Here is a 14,176-nt window from a genome sequence, read left to right on the forward strand (position 1 = left end):
CTCAACTGGTTTTCTGCCTTGTTCCCCTTGACGGGCTCTCGCTGCCTTTGTATCTGGACAGTTAGTTAACCACCTCCTTGAAAGTCTTCCCATTTTCTGATCACTGCCCTGGGCTGAGTCCTAAATGCCCTAGTTTACATCTGGTTGCAGAGTAATCTGAATACAGATAGGCAGGTTCTTCACTGCTGCCAGCAGAAGCCTGGCTTCAAACACTAAAGTTTTAGGTTATCTGCAGCATTGTTTGTTTGTTTATGCTGCTCTTTGGTCTTAGACACGAGTAACCGTGGTATTGAAGAGATTTGTGGTGTCAGTCACAGTGCTGAACATCCTGGAGAAGGCCTTCAGTGTGGCATGAGTTTTGTGCTTTTGTTTAAACAGCAGAAAATCTTCAGGTCTTTAATGGCTTACAGGCAGGGTTTCTGGTCACCCAGGAGTCCAATCCTAGTGCCTCAGAAAGTCTTTTAATTATGACTCCTGGGGAAATAGCAGTGAAGGGACACTGTCTCCCTGACCTCCTGGACTGTTTTTGTCAGGAGACTCTGGACATGCCATTGCCAGGGAGCTCGGGTCCCATGTGTGCTGGGGATGGGTGGGGGGCATGGACGGGGAGTCCTGGGCTCAGCTTCAGCCAGATTCTATTTGTAATTGTTGAGAGGATTTCAAAGTGCTGTTTCTAATTAGCCTCTCATTGAAACCCTGTCCTGGTCCCACAGGCCTCTTCTCTGCACAGCATTAAACACAGCCCTGCCCCGTCTGCAGCTGACCCCTTCTAAAGAAAAAAAGTTGCAGTGCAAAACAGTGTAAGATTTTTTTTTTTAACTGCTAGTTTTTTGTTTGGTTTTTGTTGACTCGACTGTATGTACTTGTTCTTTAAACTACTGGAGTTTAAACTATTGAACTGCCACAGGTGTCTTCAGGTCATAAGTCCCATCCACTGCTGAAAAGTAGCACGGAAATTTAAAACAGACTCTTGGTGCACCACGTACATATTTTTTCCCAAATGTGTGTGATGCAATTTGTATAAAATGATAATTGTTCAGAATTCACATCAGATGGGAACTGCTGAAATTATAACACGTTATGATGCAGGAGAAAGGGGCATGAGAAATTGTGAGGCAAAGAGGTATCTCACTAAGCAGAGGTGTTTTTATGCCAGCAGGCAACCCAGGGTGGGGGCAGTCTGGAGAAAGCATTTGGGGACCAGGCAGGGATTGAAACCCCGGAGAAGGGCCACTGCGGGTGGGGGCGGTCAGGACGTTGCAGCACAGATTCTGGACCTTCCTTCTTGCTCCTAGGCACTCTGGGGGCTTTGAGTTTTGTTGTTGTCAAGTTCTCCAAATCACAGACTTTTTTTTTTTTTTTTAAGATGTAATTGACTTATAACATTAGTTTTAGGTGTACAACATAATGATCTGATATTTGTACACACTGCAGAATGATCACCAGTAGGTCTAGTTAGCATGTATCACCTCACACAGTTACAGATTTGTTCTTATGATGAGAACCTTTAAAATCTACTCTCTTACTAGCTTTTGCATACACAGTACAGTATTATTAACTACGGTCACCTGTTTATAACTGGAAGTTTGTACCTTTTGACCACCTTCGTTTTTTTAAATAGATCTTTATTGGAGTATAATTGCTTCACATCAGCCACATGCATACATATGTCCCCATATCCCCTCCCTCTGGAGCCTCCCTCCCACCCTCCTTAACCCACCTCTCTAGGTCATTGCAAAGCACCGAGCTGATCTCCCTGTGCTGTGCTGCTGCTTCCTACTAGCTAACCGTTTTACATTTGGTAGTGCATCTATGTCGATGCTACTCTTACTTTGCCCCAGCTTCCCCCTCCCACCCCATGTCCTCATGTCCATTCTCTATGTCTACCTCTTTATTCCTGCCCTGCAACTAGGTTCATCAGTACCATTTTTTTTTTTTTTTTAGATTCCATATATATGTGTTAGCATACAGTATTTGTTTTTCTCTTTCTGACTTACTTCACTCTGTAGGACAGACTCTAGGTCCATTCACCTCACTACAAATAACTTGATTTTGTTTCTTTTTATGGCTGAGTAATATTCCATTGTATATTTGTGCCCCATCTTCTTTATCCATTCACCTGTCGATGGACATTTAGGTTGCTTCCATGTCCTGGCTGTTGTAAATAGAGCTGTAATGAACATTGTGGTACATGACTGGTTTTTTTGTTTGTTTGTTTTTGTTTGTTTTTGTTTTGTGGTACGAGGGCCTCTCACTGTTGTGGCCTCTCCCGTTGTGGAGCACAGGCTCCGGACGCGCAGGCTCAGCGGCCATGGCTCACGGGCCCAGCCGCTCCGTGGCACGTGGGATCTTCCCGGACCGGGGCACGAACCTGTGTCCCCTGCATCGGCAGGCGGACTCTCAACCACTGCGCCACCAGGGAAGCCCTATGACTGTTTTTGAATTATGGTTTTCTCAGGGTGTATGTCCAGTAGTGGGATTGCTGGGTTATATGGTAGTTCTATTTTTAGTTTTTTAAGGAACCTCCATACTGTTTTCCATAGTGGTTGTTATCAACTTACATTCCCACCAACAGTGCAGGAGGCTTCCCTTTTCACCACACCCTTTCCAGCATTTACTCTTTCTAGATATTTTGATAATGGCAGTTCTGACCCAGAGTGAGGAGATACCTCACTGTAGTTTTGATTTACGTTTCTCTAATAATTAGTGATGTTGTGCATCTTTTCATGTGCCTTTTGGCCATCTGTCTTCCTTGGAGAAATGTCTATTCAGATCTTCCACACATTTTTTAATTGGATTGTTTGTTTTTTTGATATTGAGCTCCATGAGCTGTTTGTATATTTTGGAGATTAATCCTTTGTCCGTTGTTTCATTTGCAGATATTTTCTCCCATTCTGAGGGTTGTCTTTCTGTCTTGTTTGTGGTTTACTTTGCTGTGCAAAAGCTTTTAAGTTTAAGTCCCATTTGTTTATTTTTGTTTTTATTTCCATTACTCTAGGAGGTGGGTCGAAAAAGATCTTGCTGTGGTTTATGTCAAAGAGTGTTTTTCCTATGTTTTCCTCTAAGAGTTTGATAGTGTCTGGTCTTATTTTGGGTCTTTAACCCTTTTGGTGTGGGTTCAGTTTTTTTAGATTCCACATACAGGTGAGGTCATACCGTATTTGTCTGTCTCTGACTTACTTCACTTAACAGAATGCCCTCAAGTCATCCATGTCGTCACAAATGGCAGCATTTCCTTCTTTTTGTGACTGAGTAATATTCCACTGTATATACACCACCTCTTCTTCACCCATGGACACTTAGGTTGTGTCCCTGTCTTGGCTGTTGTGAATGATGCTGCAATGAACAAAGAAGTCCATATACATTTTCAAATTAGTGCTTTTACTTTCTTTGGAAAGATACGCAGGAGTGGAATTATTGGGTCATACGATAATTCTGTTTTTTATTTCTTGAGGAACCTCCATACTCTTTTCCATAGTGGCCACACCAATTTACATTCCCACCAACTGTGCACAAGTGTTCCCTTTTCTCCACACCCTCACCAACACTTACCATCTCCTGTCATTTTGATGATGGCCATCATGGCCATTCTACCAGGTGTGAGGTTTTAATTTGCATTTCTCTGATGATTAATGATGTTGAGCATCTTTTCATGTGTCTGTTGGCCATCTGTATGTCCTCCTTGGAAAAGTGTTCAGATCCTCTGCCCATTTTTTCACAGGATTGTTTGTTAACTGTTGTTATAACAGTTTGCTTTTTTAAGATGCCGTAAATTCAAGTTATTCAATTATTACATCTTATGTGCTTGGTATAAATATTAATGCATTTAAAAAAGAACTAACTAGACAACAAATTGTATGATCCCATTTATGTGAAATGTCCAAAATAAGTAAATCCATAGAAAGAATAGCTTGGTGGTCTCCAGGGCCTGGGGAGTGGGGGATGCAGAGTGACTGCTTATTGGGTGCGGAGCTTTCTTTCAGGTGGTGAAATGTTCTGTGACTTAACACAGATGGTGGTCGCGCACGTTGTGAATATACTGAATGCCCCTTTAAGGTTATGCACCTTAAAGTTGTTCATTTCCTGTGAATTTCACTCCAGTATCTTTACATGTATTTCTGAATGATGCAGAATCTCTGATTTAGCAGCAGTCCTTGGCATTTATAATTTTCTAAGTTTTAAAATTCCTGCTTCAATATATAAAAGATAACTAATAAGAACCTACTGTATAGCACAGGGAACTCTATTTTGGTGCTCTGTAATGATCTATATGGGAACGGAGTCTAGAAGAGAGTGGACATGTGTATGGCTGATTCACTTTGCTGTACGGTAGAAACTAATACAACATTGTAAACCAACTATACTCCGATAAAAAAATTAATTAAAAAAATTCCTGCTGCATTGTTATCGAAATATCTTAAGCTATTTAAAATCAATTTTAATACCTCACCATAAAATCTGTACGTGATAGTAACCTTTTGGTACTTTAACCTTTGAATTTTAGACTTTTAACAGGGATCACATGGTAGTGGGGGTAAGAAGTTAATAAAAATTGGGTCGTTTTAGAGCAGGTAATACTAGGTGATTTCCCCAGCTTATTTGGGAAGGGGCTGTTCTGTGTCCGAAAGAATTTACACGCTCTTACAGAAAACTCTCTTAAAAAGTGCAGGAGACGTGGTAACAGTTACAGTTTCACGTGTTTGCTTCAGGCCCTTTCTCTAGGCGTTTATTACAAACCTGGGATCACACTGACTGTTGTCTTGTGACATGTGTTTTTCATTTAACATCAAGGTGCCTTTTCATATTTCATTAAATATTCCTCAGAAAAAACAATTTTTAATGATTGCATCATGATTATGTAGTTTTACCTATTTGTAAACATTTAGGATATTTACAGTTTTTCACTGTTTTAAATAATGTTGACTTTAATGTACTCAGAGATATTTTGCCTCGCTGTCTCACTTTTAAGATAAAGTCACAGCAGTGCAATTACTCTGTTCAGGGTTCCTGATACGTGTGTCCATCTTGTCCTCCAGAAGATCTGTGTCCCCAGCTCACTAAGGGAGTCCACGTTGCCATGTCTTAGCAGACGTGTTACGTGTTTCATCTTGTACAGTTTTGTAAGTGAAAAGGCTGTTTTGCTTTTCCTCATGATCATGGACGTGTTTTACCTACTTCTGTGAATTTTGTATTCATGTTTCATTTTCTTGGTGGGGGCTACTGTTAACTGCTTTGTAAGACATCTTCCCATATTAAGAATAGTACATCGTTGTATTTGTTGAAAAAATTGTGTAGATATTCTTAGGATGTGCGCAGTTGCCTACTTTTCCCTTTTCCCCTCCTTCCATTGTCTTCACGCGTGAGTGCCTCTCGTGTGTGTTGACCAGGTGACTCTGGTGAGCAGCCCTGGGGCTGCGTGTCCTCAGTCCTTACTAAGGTGCAGGTCCTCTCTGGTATGTCTCTGTCCTCGCCGAAGGGAGAGCATTTCTCATGTTGTCCTTTGTTAGGCAGGGGCAGGACACACATTGCTGTCATCACTGTATGCAGTAAATAGCTAGTGGTTATTATATGTGCTTGTTTTTTTCTGCTTTTTCATTGGGTCTGACGCGTAGAAAGCAGTGCCCTTTTCTTTGAATGAAATAATTCGCTTGGCGAGGCTTGTGTTCCCCTATGCCCTGCCCTTCTGCCACCTTATCAGTTGACATCTTAGGGGCGTCTGCTTGGAGTCACTGTACAGCTGAAAAGAGGAAAAGCGCGTTCTTCTGGTTTGCTTTGCTTTGTTAACAGTAGCTCCACTGTAACTTCTCAACTAGGTAAAGATGTTGCCCAAAAGTTGGAATAATTAGGGACCTGTGGAGCTGGGGGCAGAGCGACGGAAGGTGCCTCCCCAGCCTCAGGAGGCTTGTCTGTGTGCGACGCCAGCGGCAGCCCAGTGTCACAAAGGACATCTAGCTCGTGTGCACTGCCCACTCTGGTTATAGGAGAGAGATTTTAGGGAACTTTGTTTAATTCTATTTGGGTGGCCGAGTACAGTGTCATGTGTGCAGTAATAATGGTTAACATTTTTTTCATTTTCATCTCTCTTCTCTTAGTTCATATTTTTACCTTGTCAAGTAGCCACCGTTAAATTTTAAAGTCAGGCTCAGAATTTGAACAGTAAAACCTTTGACTTTCAAAAGGTCTACTATCTAGGGAAGACTGCTTTCCTAATTATGAGTCAAATGACAATCGAAACAAGTTTTAAGGACCATAAAAAAAATAGTAGAAAATTTCAACGAGAGTGGTTTCAGTGTTTAATTATGACTTTATATAGAGGGCAGTCAGCTGTCATTTTTTTTCCCCCAACGTTAAGACCACTTGTGTAATTTCCACAGAATACAGATATCTAGCTTAGAAGATTCTTAGTAGGTCTTCTTCCTACTGAAAAGATCTGTTAAGAAAAAGTCATATTCCTGATTTAGTTTTACCTAACGTGGGATAATCAGCATTATCTTTTCTGTAAGGGGAACTGGCATTTTCCCTTCGTAGACACCTGATTCATTTTTCTGTGTCTGTGCAACTTACAGGTGTTCTCTGTTGCAGGCAACACTTATTACCTCTTCAATAACAATTTAAAAAAGAAAAACTTCTACCTTACACATCAGCACAGAAGTCAAGGGAAGAAATTGAAAATAACGATTTCAGTCCTAGTTTGCGTGTTCTGGGCTACAGAATGGCTCAGAACTAGCTGTGCTGGAAATACCCAGAGTAAAACTTTCAGAAATTATGATGGTAATGGTCCTGTTTTCCTCTTCTTTCCTTAAATTTCTTAGGCAATCGCATTCGCACTAACCACCTGAAATCATTATGTATTAATGCTGTTTGGGTTGAAAAACAAGGGGAAAGCTCTCCAGTCTGAGGGAAGCAGTGCATTTCTGTGCCGTCACCTTCATCTCTTCTGTATCTTAAGGCAAAACGGTGGCCCTTCCCACCGAACCCTCCATTTTATTTACTGTTTGATTAGTAAAGAAAAGTGCAAAAGTTGGGAGCTTCGAAGGCGTGCACATTATTGAAATTGTGCTAGCTCATCCTTCTCTTAGTTATATAGATGAAGGTGCCTTTTTTTTTTTTTTTTTTTTTTTCCGGTACGTGGACTTCTCACTGTGGTGGCCTCTCCCGTGTGGAGCACAGGCTCCGGACGCGCAGGCTCAGCGGCCATGGCTCACGGGCCCAGCCGCTCCGCGGCATGTGGGATCCTCCCGGACCGGGGCACGAACCCGTGTCCCCTGCATCGGCAGGCGGACTCTAAACCACTGTGCCACCAGGGAAGCCCGAAGGTGCTTTTTAAGATACCACTTTTATCAAAGATTAAATCTAAGAGTGATGTCGCCTCTCTGCTCCGGTCTGCTCTCCAGATTATCTCCCAAAGACTACAAATTAGATCCGTCATCGGGGCCAAGCTTCACCTGTTCTGATCCCCACTGTGTGTCTTAATGTGAGTGTGTGTCTGCGTCCGTTCATTGATTGTACAGATGAGAAGATGAACTTGTAGCTGGGGTGAAAGTCACCCAGCTGTCTGGCACTGTGTGCTGAATAGAGAACGTGGAATCTTTACTCAGAGGCGTGGTCTTGCTTTACTGTGTGTTGACTGAACTTCTTGGCCCCTCGCAGGAGACCCCTGTGCTCGGCAGGATAGAGAAACAGAAGCGCAGGGCGGAGGAGGAGGAGCGCCAGATCCTCCTGGCGGTGCAGAAGAAGGAGCAGGAGCAGCTGCTGAAGGAGGAGAGGAAACGGGAGCTGGAGGAAAGGGTCAAGGCCGTGGAAGGTAGGAGGGCTCTGCCCAGGGCTCCGGCAGCAGGGCTGTCTGACGGGGGGCGGGAGGGGGGGCGTGTCCCGGGAGCCCTGCCATCTGGCTGGCTCGGGGCCGGCCCGGCAGTGCCCTCGCCCTTGCCGTCCTGGGGTCCTTCCATCCCCGCCTTCACTCTCGGCTCCGCCGCGGCCCCGTGTGCAATTGAAAAAAGGTGACTCGCAGAAGTAAGCTTACACATAGCGGAGACGTGCTTAAGAAAAGCCTCCCTCTGCCCGGTGTGCGCGGGTGTGCGGGGTTTCTAACCTTTGTACTTAAAACACACATGTTAGATGCAGTGGTGTTTATAAGCTGAACTTGATAAATCACTGGATAGCAGAGCATTTTGGCTTTGTTAAATACAGACCAGTATTTTAAGTAAATGTATTGAACTTTTTATTTATTTTTAAAATTTATTTATTTATATATGTTTGGCTACATTGGGTCTTCGTTGCTGCGCGCGGGCTTTCTCTAGTTGTGGCAAGCGGGGGCTACTCTTCGTTGCGGTGCACGGGCTTCTCATTGCGGTGGCTTCTCTTGTTGTGGAGCACAGTCTCTGGGTGCGTGGGCTTCAGTAGTTGTGGCATGTGGGCTCAGAAGTTGTGGCACACAGGCTTAGTTGCTCCAAGGCATGTGGGATCTTCCTGGTCCAGGGCTTGCACCTGTGTCCCCTGCATTGGCAAGCGGGTTCTTAACCACTGCGCCACCAGGGAAGTCCTATTGAACTTTTTTAAAGTTTAAATAAAATAGTAGCATAACATGGATTTGGCTTTTTTTGTTTTTCTTTCCCCCAGCCACACTGCATGGCTTGTAGGATCTTAGTTCGCTGACCTGGGATAAAACCTGGGCCCTTGCAGTGGAAGCGCCAAGTCCTAACCACTGGACCACTGGGAAAGTCCCAGATTTGGCTTTTTAATGCAGTGTTAACATGCAAACTTTAAACACATTTTGGCTGTAAAATTTAAAGGATTCTGGCCTTATCATGTGATTTCCCCTCTCATTCCTAGGGTATTGCCTTCTGATTTCTTTTTTTTTTTAATTAATTAATTTATTTTTGGCTATGTTGTGTCTTCGTTGTTGCGCGTGGGCTTTCTCTAGTTGAGGTGAACGGGGCTACTCTTTGTTGCGATGCCTGGGCTTCTCATTTTGGTGGTTTCTCTTGTTGAAGAACACGGGGTCTAGGTGCGTGGGCTTCAGTAGTTGTGGCACGTGGGCTCAGTAGTTGTGGCTCGTGGGCTCTAGAGCGCAGGCTCAGTAGTTGTGGTGCACGGGCTTAGTTGCTCTGCAGCATGTGGGATCTTCCTGGACCAGGGCTTGAACCCGTGTCCCCTGCATTAGCAGGTGGATTCTTAGCCACTGCGCCACCAGGGAAGCCCTGCCTTCTGATTCTTAATAGGCTAACCCTATTCTGACCTTGATCATTTCTTCATTCTAGAACGCTTAGTGCGTTTAAACTACTAATGTAGCCTGTGCCACATTTGGTGGTATATCATACGTTGAGATTTTGCATAATTTACTTCCAGTGCTAGATTTAAATTCCTCAAAATAGTAACTATGCTTTTATTTCTAAATATTTTTCAACAGAGTTCTGTAATTTTCAATGGAGTTCTTATTAGGTACCATTGTCATTTGACTTTTTTCTAAGTTGAAGTACGATTGGCGTACACCATTCCCTTATTTTCAGGAGTAAACACAATTCGACATTTATGTACATTGCAAAATGGTTACCACAGTAAGTTAAGAATTTGGTTTCTTGTAATGAGAGCAGCTTTCACATACACAGTACAGTGTTACGGACTGTGGTCACCACAGTGTACATCACATCCCCAGGACTGACTTGTTTTGTGACTGGTAGTTTGCACCTCTTGACACCGTCACCCATTTTGCCCACCCCGGCCCCCCTTCTTTGTGTTCTCTTTATCTGCGCGTTTGGTTTCGTTTTGTTTTGTTTTGGAGGTTGATAACGGTAAGGGTTGTACAACACTGTGAATGTACCCAATGCTGCTGAATCTTACACTTAAAGTGGCTAAAAAGGTACATTTTTATATTTCTCACTAAAATTTTTAAAAAGCAAAAAGAAAAGGAAAAGGCCAAATAAATATACTGCGATTTATTAGGATTGTCTTTGTATAAAAAGGATGTTACAAGACTGGAGTCTGACAGATACTCATGCTGAGTGAAATGAGCCCATATGGAAGGGGACATTGAGACTTCCTTGTTCTCAGTGTGGTTGATGCGAAACCTAAAAATTCTTCTTGCCTCAATTACGTGGAGATTCTATTTGCTATTCAGTATAATACTTTGTCTGATATTGTGTAAATACCCTTTTTAAGAACATTTTGAAATCTTAACCAAGTAAGGAAAATTATCAGAAGCTGCTTTTAGGGGGATTAAAAACAGCAGTAAGTTAGTGAAACAGACTGTCAGATCAAATTGTGGGTGGGGAGTGGTCCGTCTAGGGAATCTCTGCCCCAGGAAGGAGGACCATGGATAAACCCGTGCTGAAGAGGAATAGACATGAGGAGGCACCACTGTGAGCAGCGGTTAGTAGGTGCAGCAGACAAAAGAGAAAAATATTTAGCATTATCAGGTATAAAAAAGAAGAAATTGGAAACATCAGGAGGAAATAACCTTGAGGAAGGTGCAGGCAGATTCAAAGGAAACAAATAGTGAAGGAACTTCTAGAAATGTAAATATGGTAATTGGAATAATAACTTGATAACTGGGCTCTAAAGCTTAGTTAGACCTGAGGAGAGAACCACACTGGAAGAGCTGCGTGGGGCTTGTGCAGAACGCATCACGGAGATAAAGGGGTTGACGTGGCGGGAGAAGTTGCCTCTGGTCCATCGTTCAGTGTGCGGTCACAGAGACGCTTCAGTGGAGAGTTTCACGTGGGTCTTTGTTTTAATGCAAGTTAGAGGAATACAAAAGCTGAAAGGGTGTGAGGCAGGGGGAATAAAGAGAAGGGTTGGGGTCATCAGACCTGCAGGTGAGGAGGGTCTCGCAAGCTGGACCTTAGTCTCAGGGCAGGCACCAGCCCGGCTCTGGAACTGCCAGCTGTGCCTTCCCAGTGATGGACGTCTTCCTAAGGAGGGACAAGCTGGTGGGCTTCTGAAGAGCACCCAGGGGGGAGAAATCCACCCCCACCACTTCCCGCCGTCTCCCGTCCCCCCTAGTGCTCCCTGTGGCGGAATAGAAAGCCGGCAGAGAGTGGGGAAACTGCTTGATAATTGACTCACGGGTCACAGTCCGGAGCTGCAGGGTGTGTCTGTCCGCTGTTGTAAAATGGAAGGATCAAGTGATGGGGCAGAGGAAATATTAGATATGAGTGGTTGAGAGATGAGATAGAAACTGGATAGAATACAGACCCAAGGGACCGAATCATGGAACACATGGCCCATTTCCAGTTGGGAAAAGAGAATGTTCTATAACAGAGATAGCAGACTTCTCAGGAGCAGCAGTAGGGTTCAGGAGGAAATGGGACTGGATTTTGTGTTAGTTGCCCAGGGCTTCCATAACAAATTACCACAACTAGGTGGTTTAAAACAGCAGAAGGTAAGTGTCTCACAGCTCTAGAGGCTGGAAGTCTGAAATCTGGGTGTTGGTGAGGCTCTGGGGTCATACTCTCCTGTGCTTCTTCCAGCTTCTGGTGGTTCCTGTGTTCCTTCTTTTCTGGTTTCCTCTGGGAACTTCCTTAAACCAATATCTATTTTCTTAAATGTAAGCAAACATTCTACTTAATAGGGAAACATCAGAAGGATTCCCTTTTTGTTCTTTTTTTTTAAATTTTATTTATTTCATACAGCAGGTTCTTCACCCCCAGGGCACAGCAAAAGACTATAGACCAGGAGCTCAGTCTTTCTGGTGGAGACTTATTAGCTGATCACCATGGCTGCGGCCTGAGGGGTAGGTTTGTAATTAAGCCTGCATCTAGGGGCCCCCGAATCCTTTCCAGAGATGTCAGAGGGCGGGCCCTCCAGAGCCCAAGTTTCTTGGAGGGAGGCTTTACATGCATCTGACACCCATGGTTCACACCTTGAATGCCTGGCTCTGGTGGCCAGAGGGGCTTGTATTCCTGGGTCCCACAGGACTGTGGTGAGCGGAGGGCCAGTTTGGGACAGGCTGGCACACTCCATGCTGTCACGTGATGGAGGCCACCCTGCTTGTCCTGGAGCTTCAGCCTGAGGGACAGGCTTAGGTTGGGCGTGCAGAGCTGCTCTCATAGGTTGGAGGCTGAGTGCCTGCCGTCTCCCACTTTCCCCAAGGTGGGCCCCCAAAAGAGAGTTTATACACTTGTCTGTGCCTGCCACTCAGGGGTCACTGCAGGTCCCTGACTCTGGTGGCCAGTGGGACTCAGGCTTGCAGTTGCCCCCAGCCCTGTATGTTTGTGAACTTTAGAGGAAAGTGTCCAGTCAGTCTGAATCTGGGTTCTGAGACCCTCCCCTTTGGGACACTGAGAGGTCTCGGCACACCCTCAACTGCTGGGAGCCACTAAAATACATCAGGCTGCCTGGACAAGCACAGCGATTTGGGAGACGACCAAGAGCTGGGAAGGGCTGAACAAAAAGGCTCATCTCCCACATGAGGCCTTCAAGACTGGGAGAGGTGGTTGTTTCCTTTTCTGCACAGAAGTCAACAGAGTCCAGCAAAATGAAGAAACAGAGGGGGCTTCCCTGGTGGCGCAGTGGTTGAGAGTCCGCCTGCCGATGCAGGGGACGCGGGTTCGTGCCCCAGTCCGGGAAGATCCCACATGCCGCGGAGCGGCTGGGCCAGTGAGCCATGGCCGCTGAGCCTGCGCATCCGGAGCCTGTGCTCCGCAACGGGAGAGGCCACAGCAGTGAGAGGCCCGCGTACTGCAAAAAAAAAGAAACAGAGGAATATGTTCCAAATGAAAGAACAGATTACAACCTCAGAAAAAGCCTTAATGAGACAGAACTAATTTACTTGATAAAGAGCTAAAGTAATGGTCATAAAGATGCTCACCAAACTGGGGAAAAGAATGCATGAACACGTGAGAACTTCAACAGAGAAGGAAAATATTTAAAAGTGCCAAAGAGAAGTCTCAGCTGAAGAATACAATAACCAAAATGACTGAGATACAATAACCAAAATGGCGGAGACTCGATGGTTGAAAACTTCCTGACCTTTGGGAAGGAAACAGACATCCAAGAACTCAAAGAGACCCACACCAAGGCACATTATAGCTCAGTTGTCCAAAGTTAAAGACAAGGAGAGAAAAACAACTTGTCACATACAAAGGAAACCCCACCCTCTCCCCATAAGAACGTGAGCAGATTTTTCAGCAAAACTTTGCAGGCATGATACAGTCAAAGTTCTGAAGGAAAAACTTACAACCAAGAATTCTCTCCCTGGTAAAGACATCATTCAGATTAGAGACATTAAGAGCTTTGCATTTAAGCAAAAGTGTAGGAGTTCATCACCACTTGTAAGAAATGTTGAAGGAACTCTGTTAAATTAAAAAGAAAGGGCACTTATTAGTAACAGGGACACATGAAAGGATAAATCTCACTGGAAAAGTAAATACATAATAAAGGTGGTGGATTAATTGCCTGTAAAGCTAGTATGAAGGTTAAAAGACAAAAGTAGTAACAATAACTATGATTATAATAATTAAAGGATAAACAAGATAAAAGATGTGAAACATGACATCAAAAGTATAAAACGTGGGAGTGGGGAGTAAAAATGATGAGCTTAGAATGGGGTTGAATTTAAGTTGTTACAACTTAAAATAGACTGTTGTAGATGTAAGTTATTATGTGTAAGCCTCTTGGTAACCACAACGCAAAAACCTACAGTAAATACACGATAAAGAGAAATGAATATAAGCATATCACTAAAAATAGTTATCAAACCACAAAGGAAGGGAGCAAGAGAAGAAAGAAACAAACTACAAACGCAGCCAGAAAGCAGTTAGCAGAATGGCGATAAGTACATACCTACTGATAGTTACTTTAAATGTAAATGGACTGAATTCTCCTGTCAAAAGACACAAAGTGGCTGAATGGATAAAGAAAAAACAAGATCCATCTATATTCTGCCTACAAGAAACTCACTTTAGATGTAAGGACACACACAGACTAAAGTGATGGGATGGAAAAAGATACCCATGCAAATGGAAACCACAAGAAAATCTGGAGTAGCTGTCCATATATAAGACAGAATAAACTTCAAAATGAAGCCTGTAGTAAGAGATAGAGAGGGGCTTTATATAATGAAAAAGGGGTCAGTCTTCAAGAAGATACAACATTTGCCAGTATTTATACACCCAGCAGAAGAGTATGTAAATATATAAAGCAAATATTAACAGACTTGTAGGGAGAGATGGACAGC

The 14,176-nt window shown here is 43.8% G+C and overlaps 1 protein-coding gene across 1 annotated transcript in view; it reads left to right on the plus strand.

The window, feature by feature from the left end:
• CECR2 (CECR2 histone acetyl-lysine reader) overlaps positions 1-14,176 on the plus strand; it is a 156,889-nt gene that overhangs the window by 118,072 nt on the left and 24,641 nt on the right. The window contains 1 exon segment of the mRNA XM_065888239.1: positions 7,651-7,804. Within this exon segment, the coding sequence (XP_065744311.1) occupies positions 7,651-7,804 (154 nt within the window).

Source organism: Phocoena phocoena, chromosome 11 (assembly GCF_963924675.1).
Source record: "Phocoena phocoena chromosome 11, mPhoPho1.1, whole genome shotgun sequence".
Taxonomy (NCBI): domain Eukaryota; kingdom Metazoa; phylum Chordata; class Mammalia; order Artiodactyla; family Phocoenidae; genus Phocoena; species Phocoena phocoena.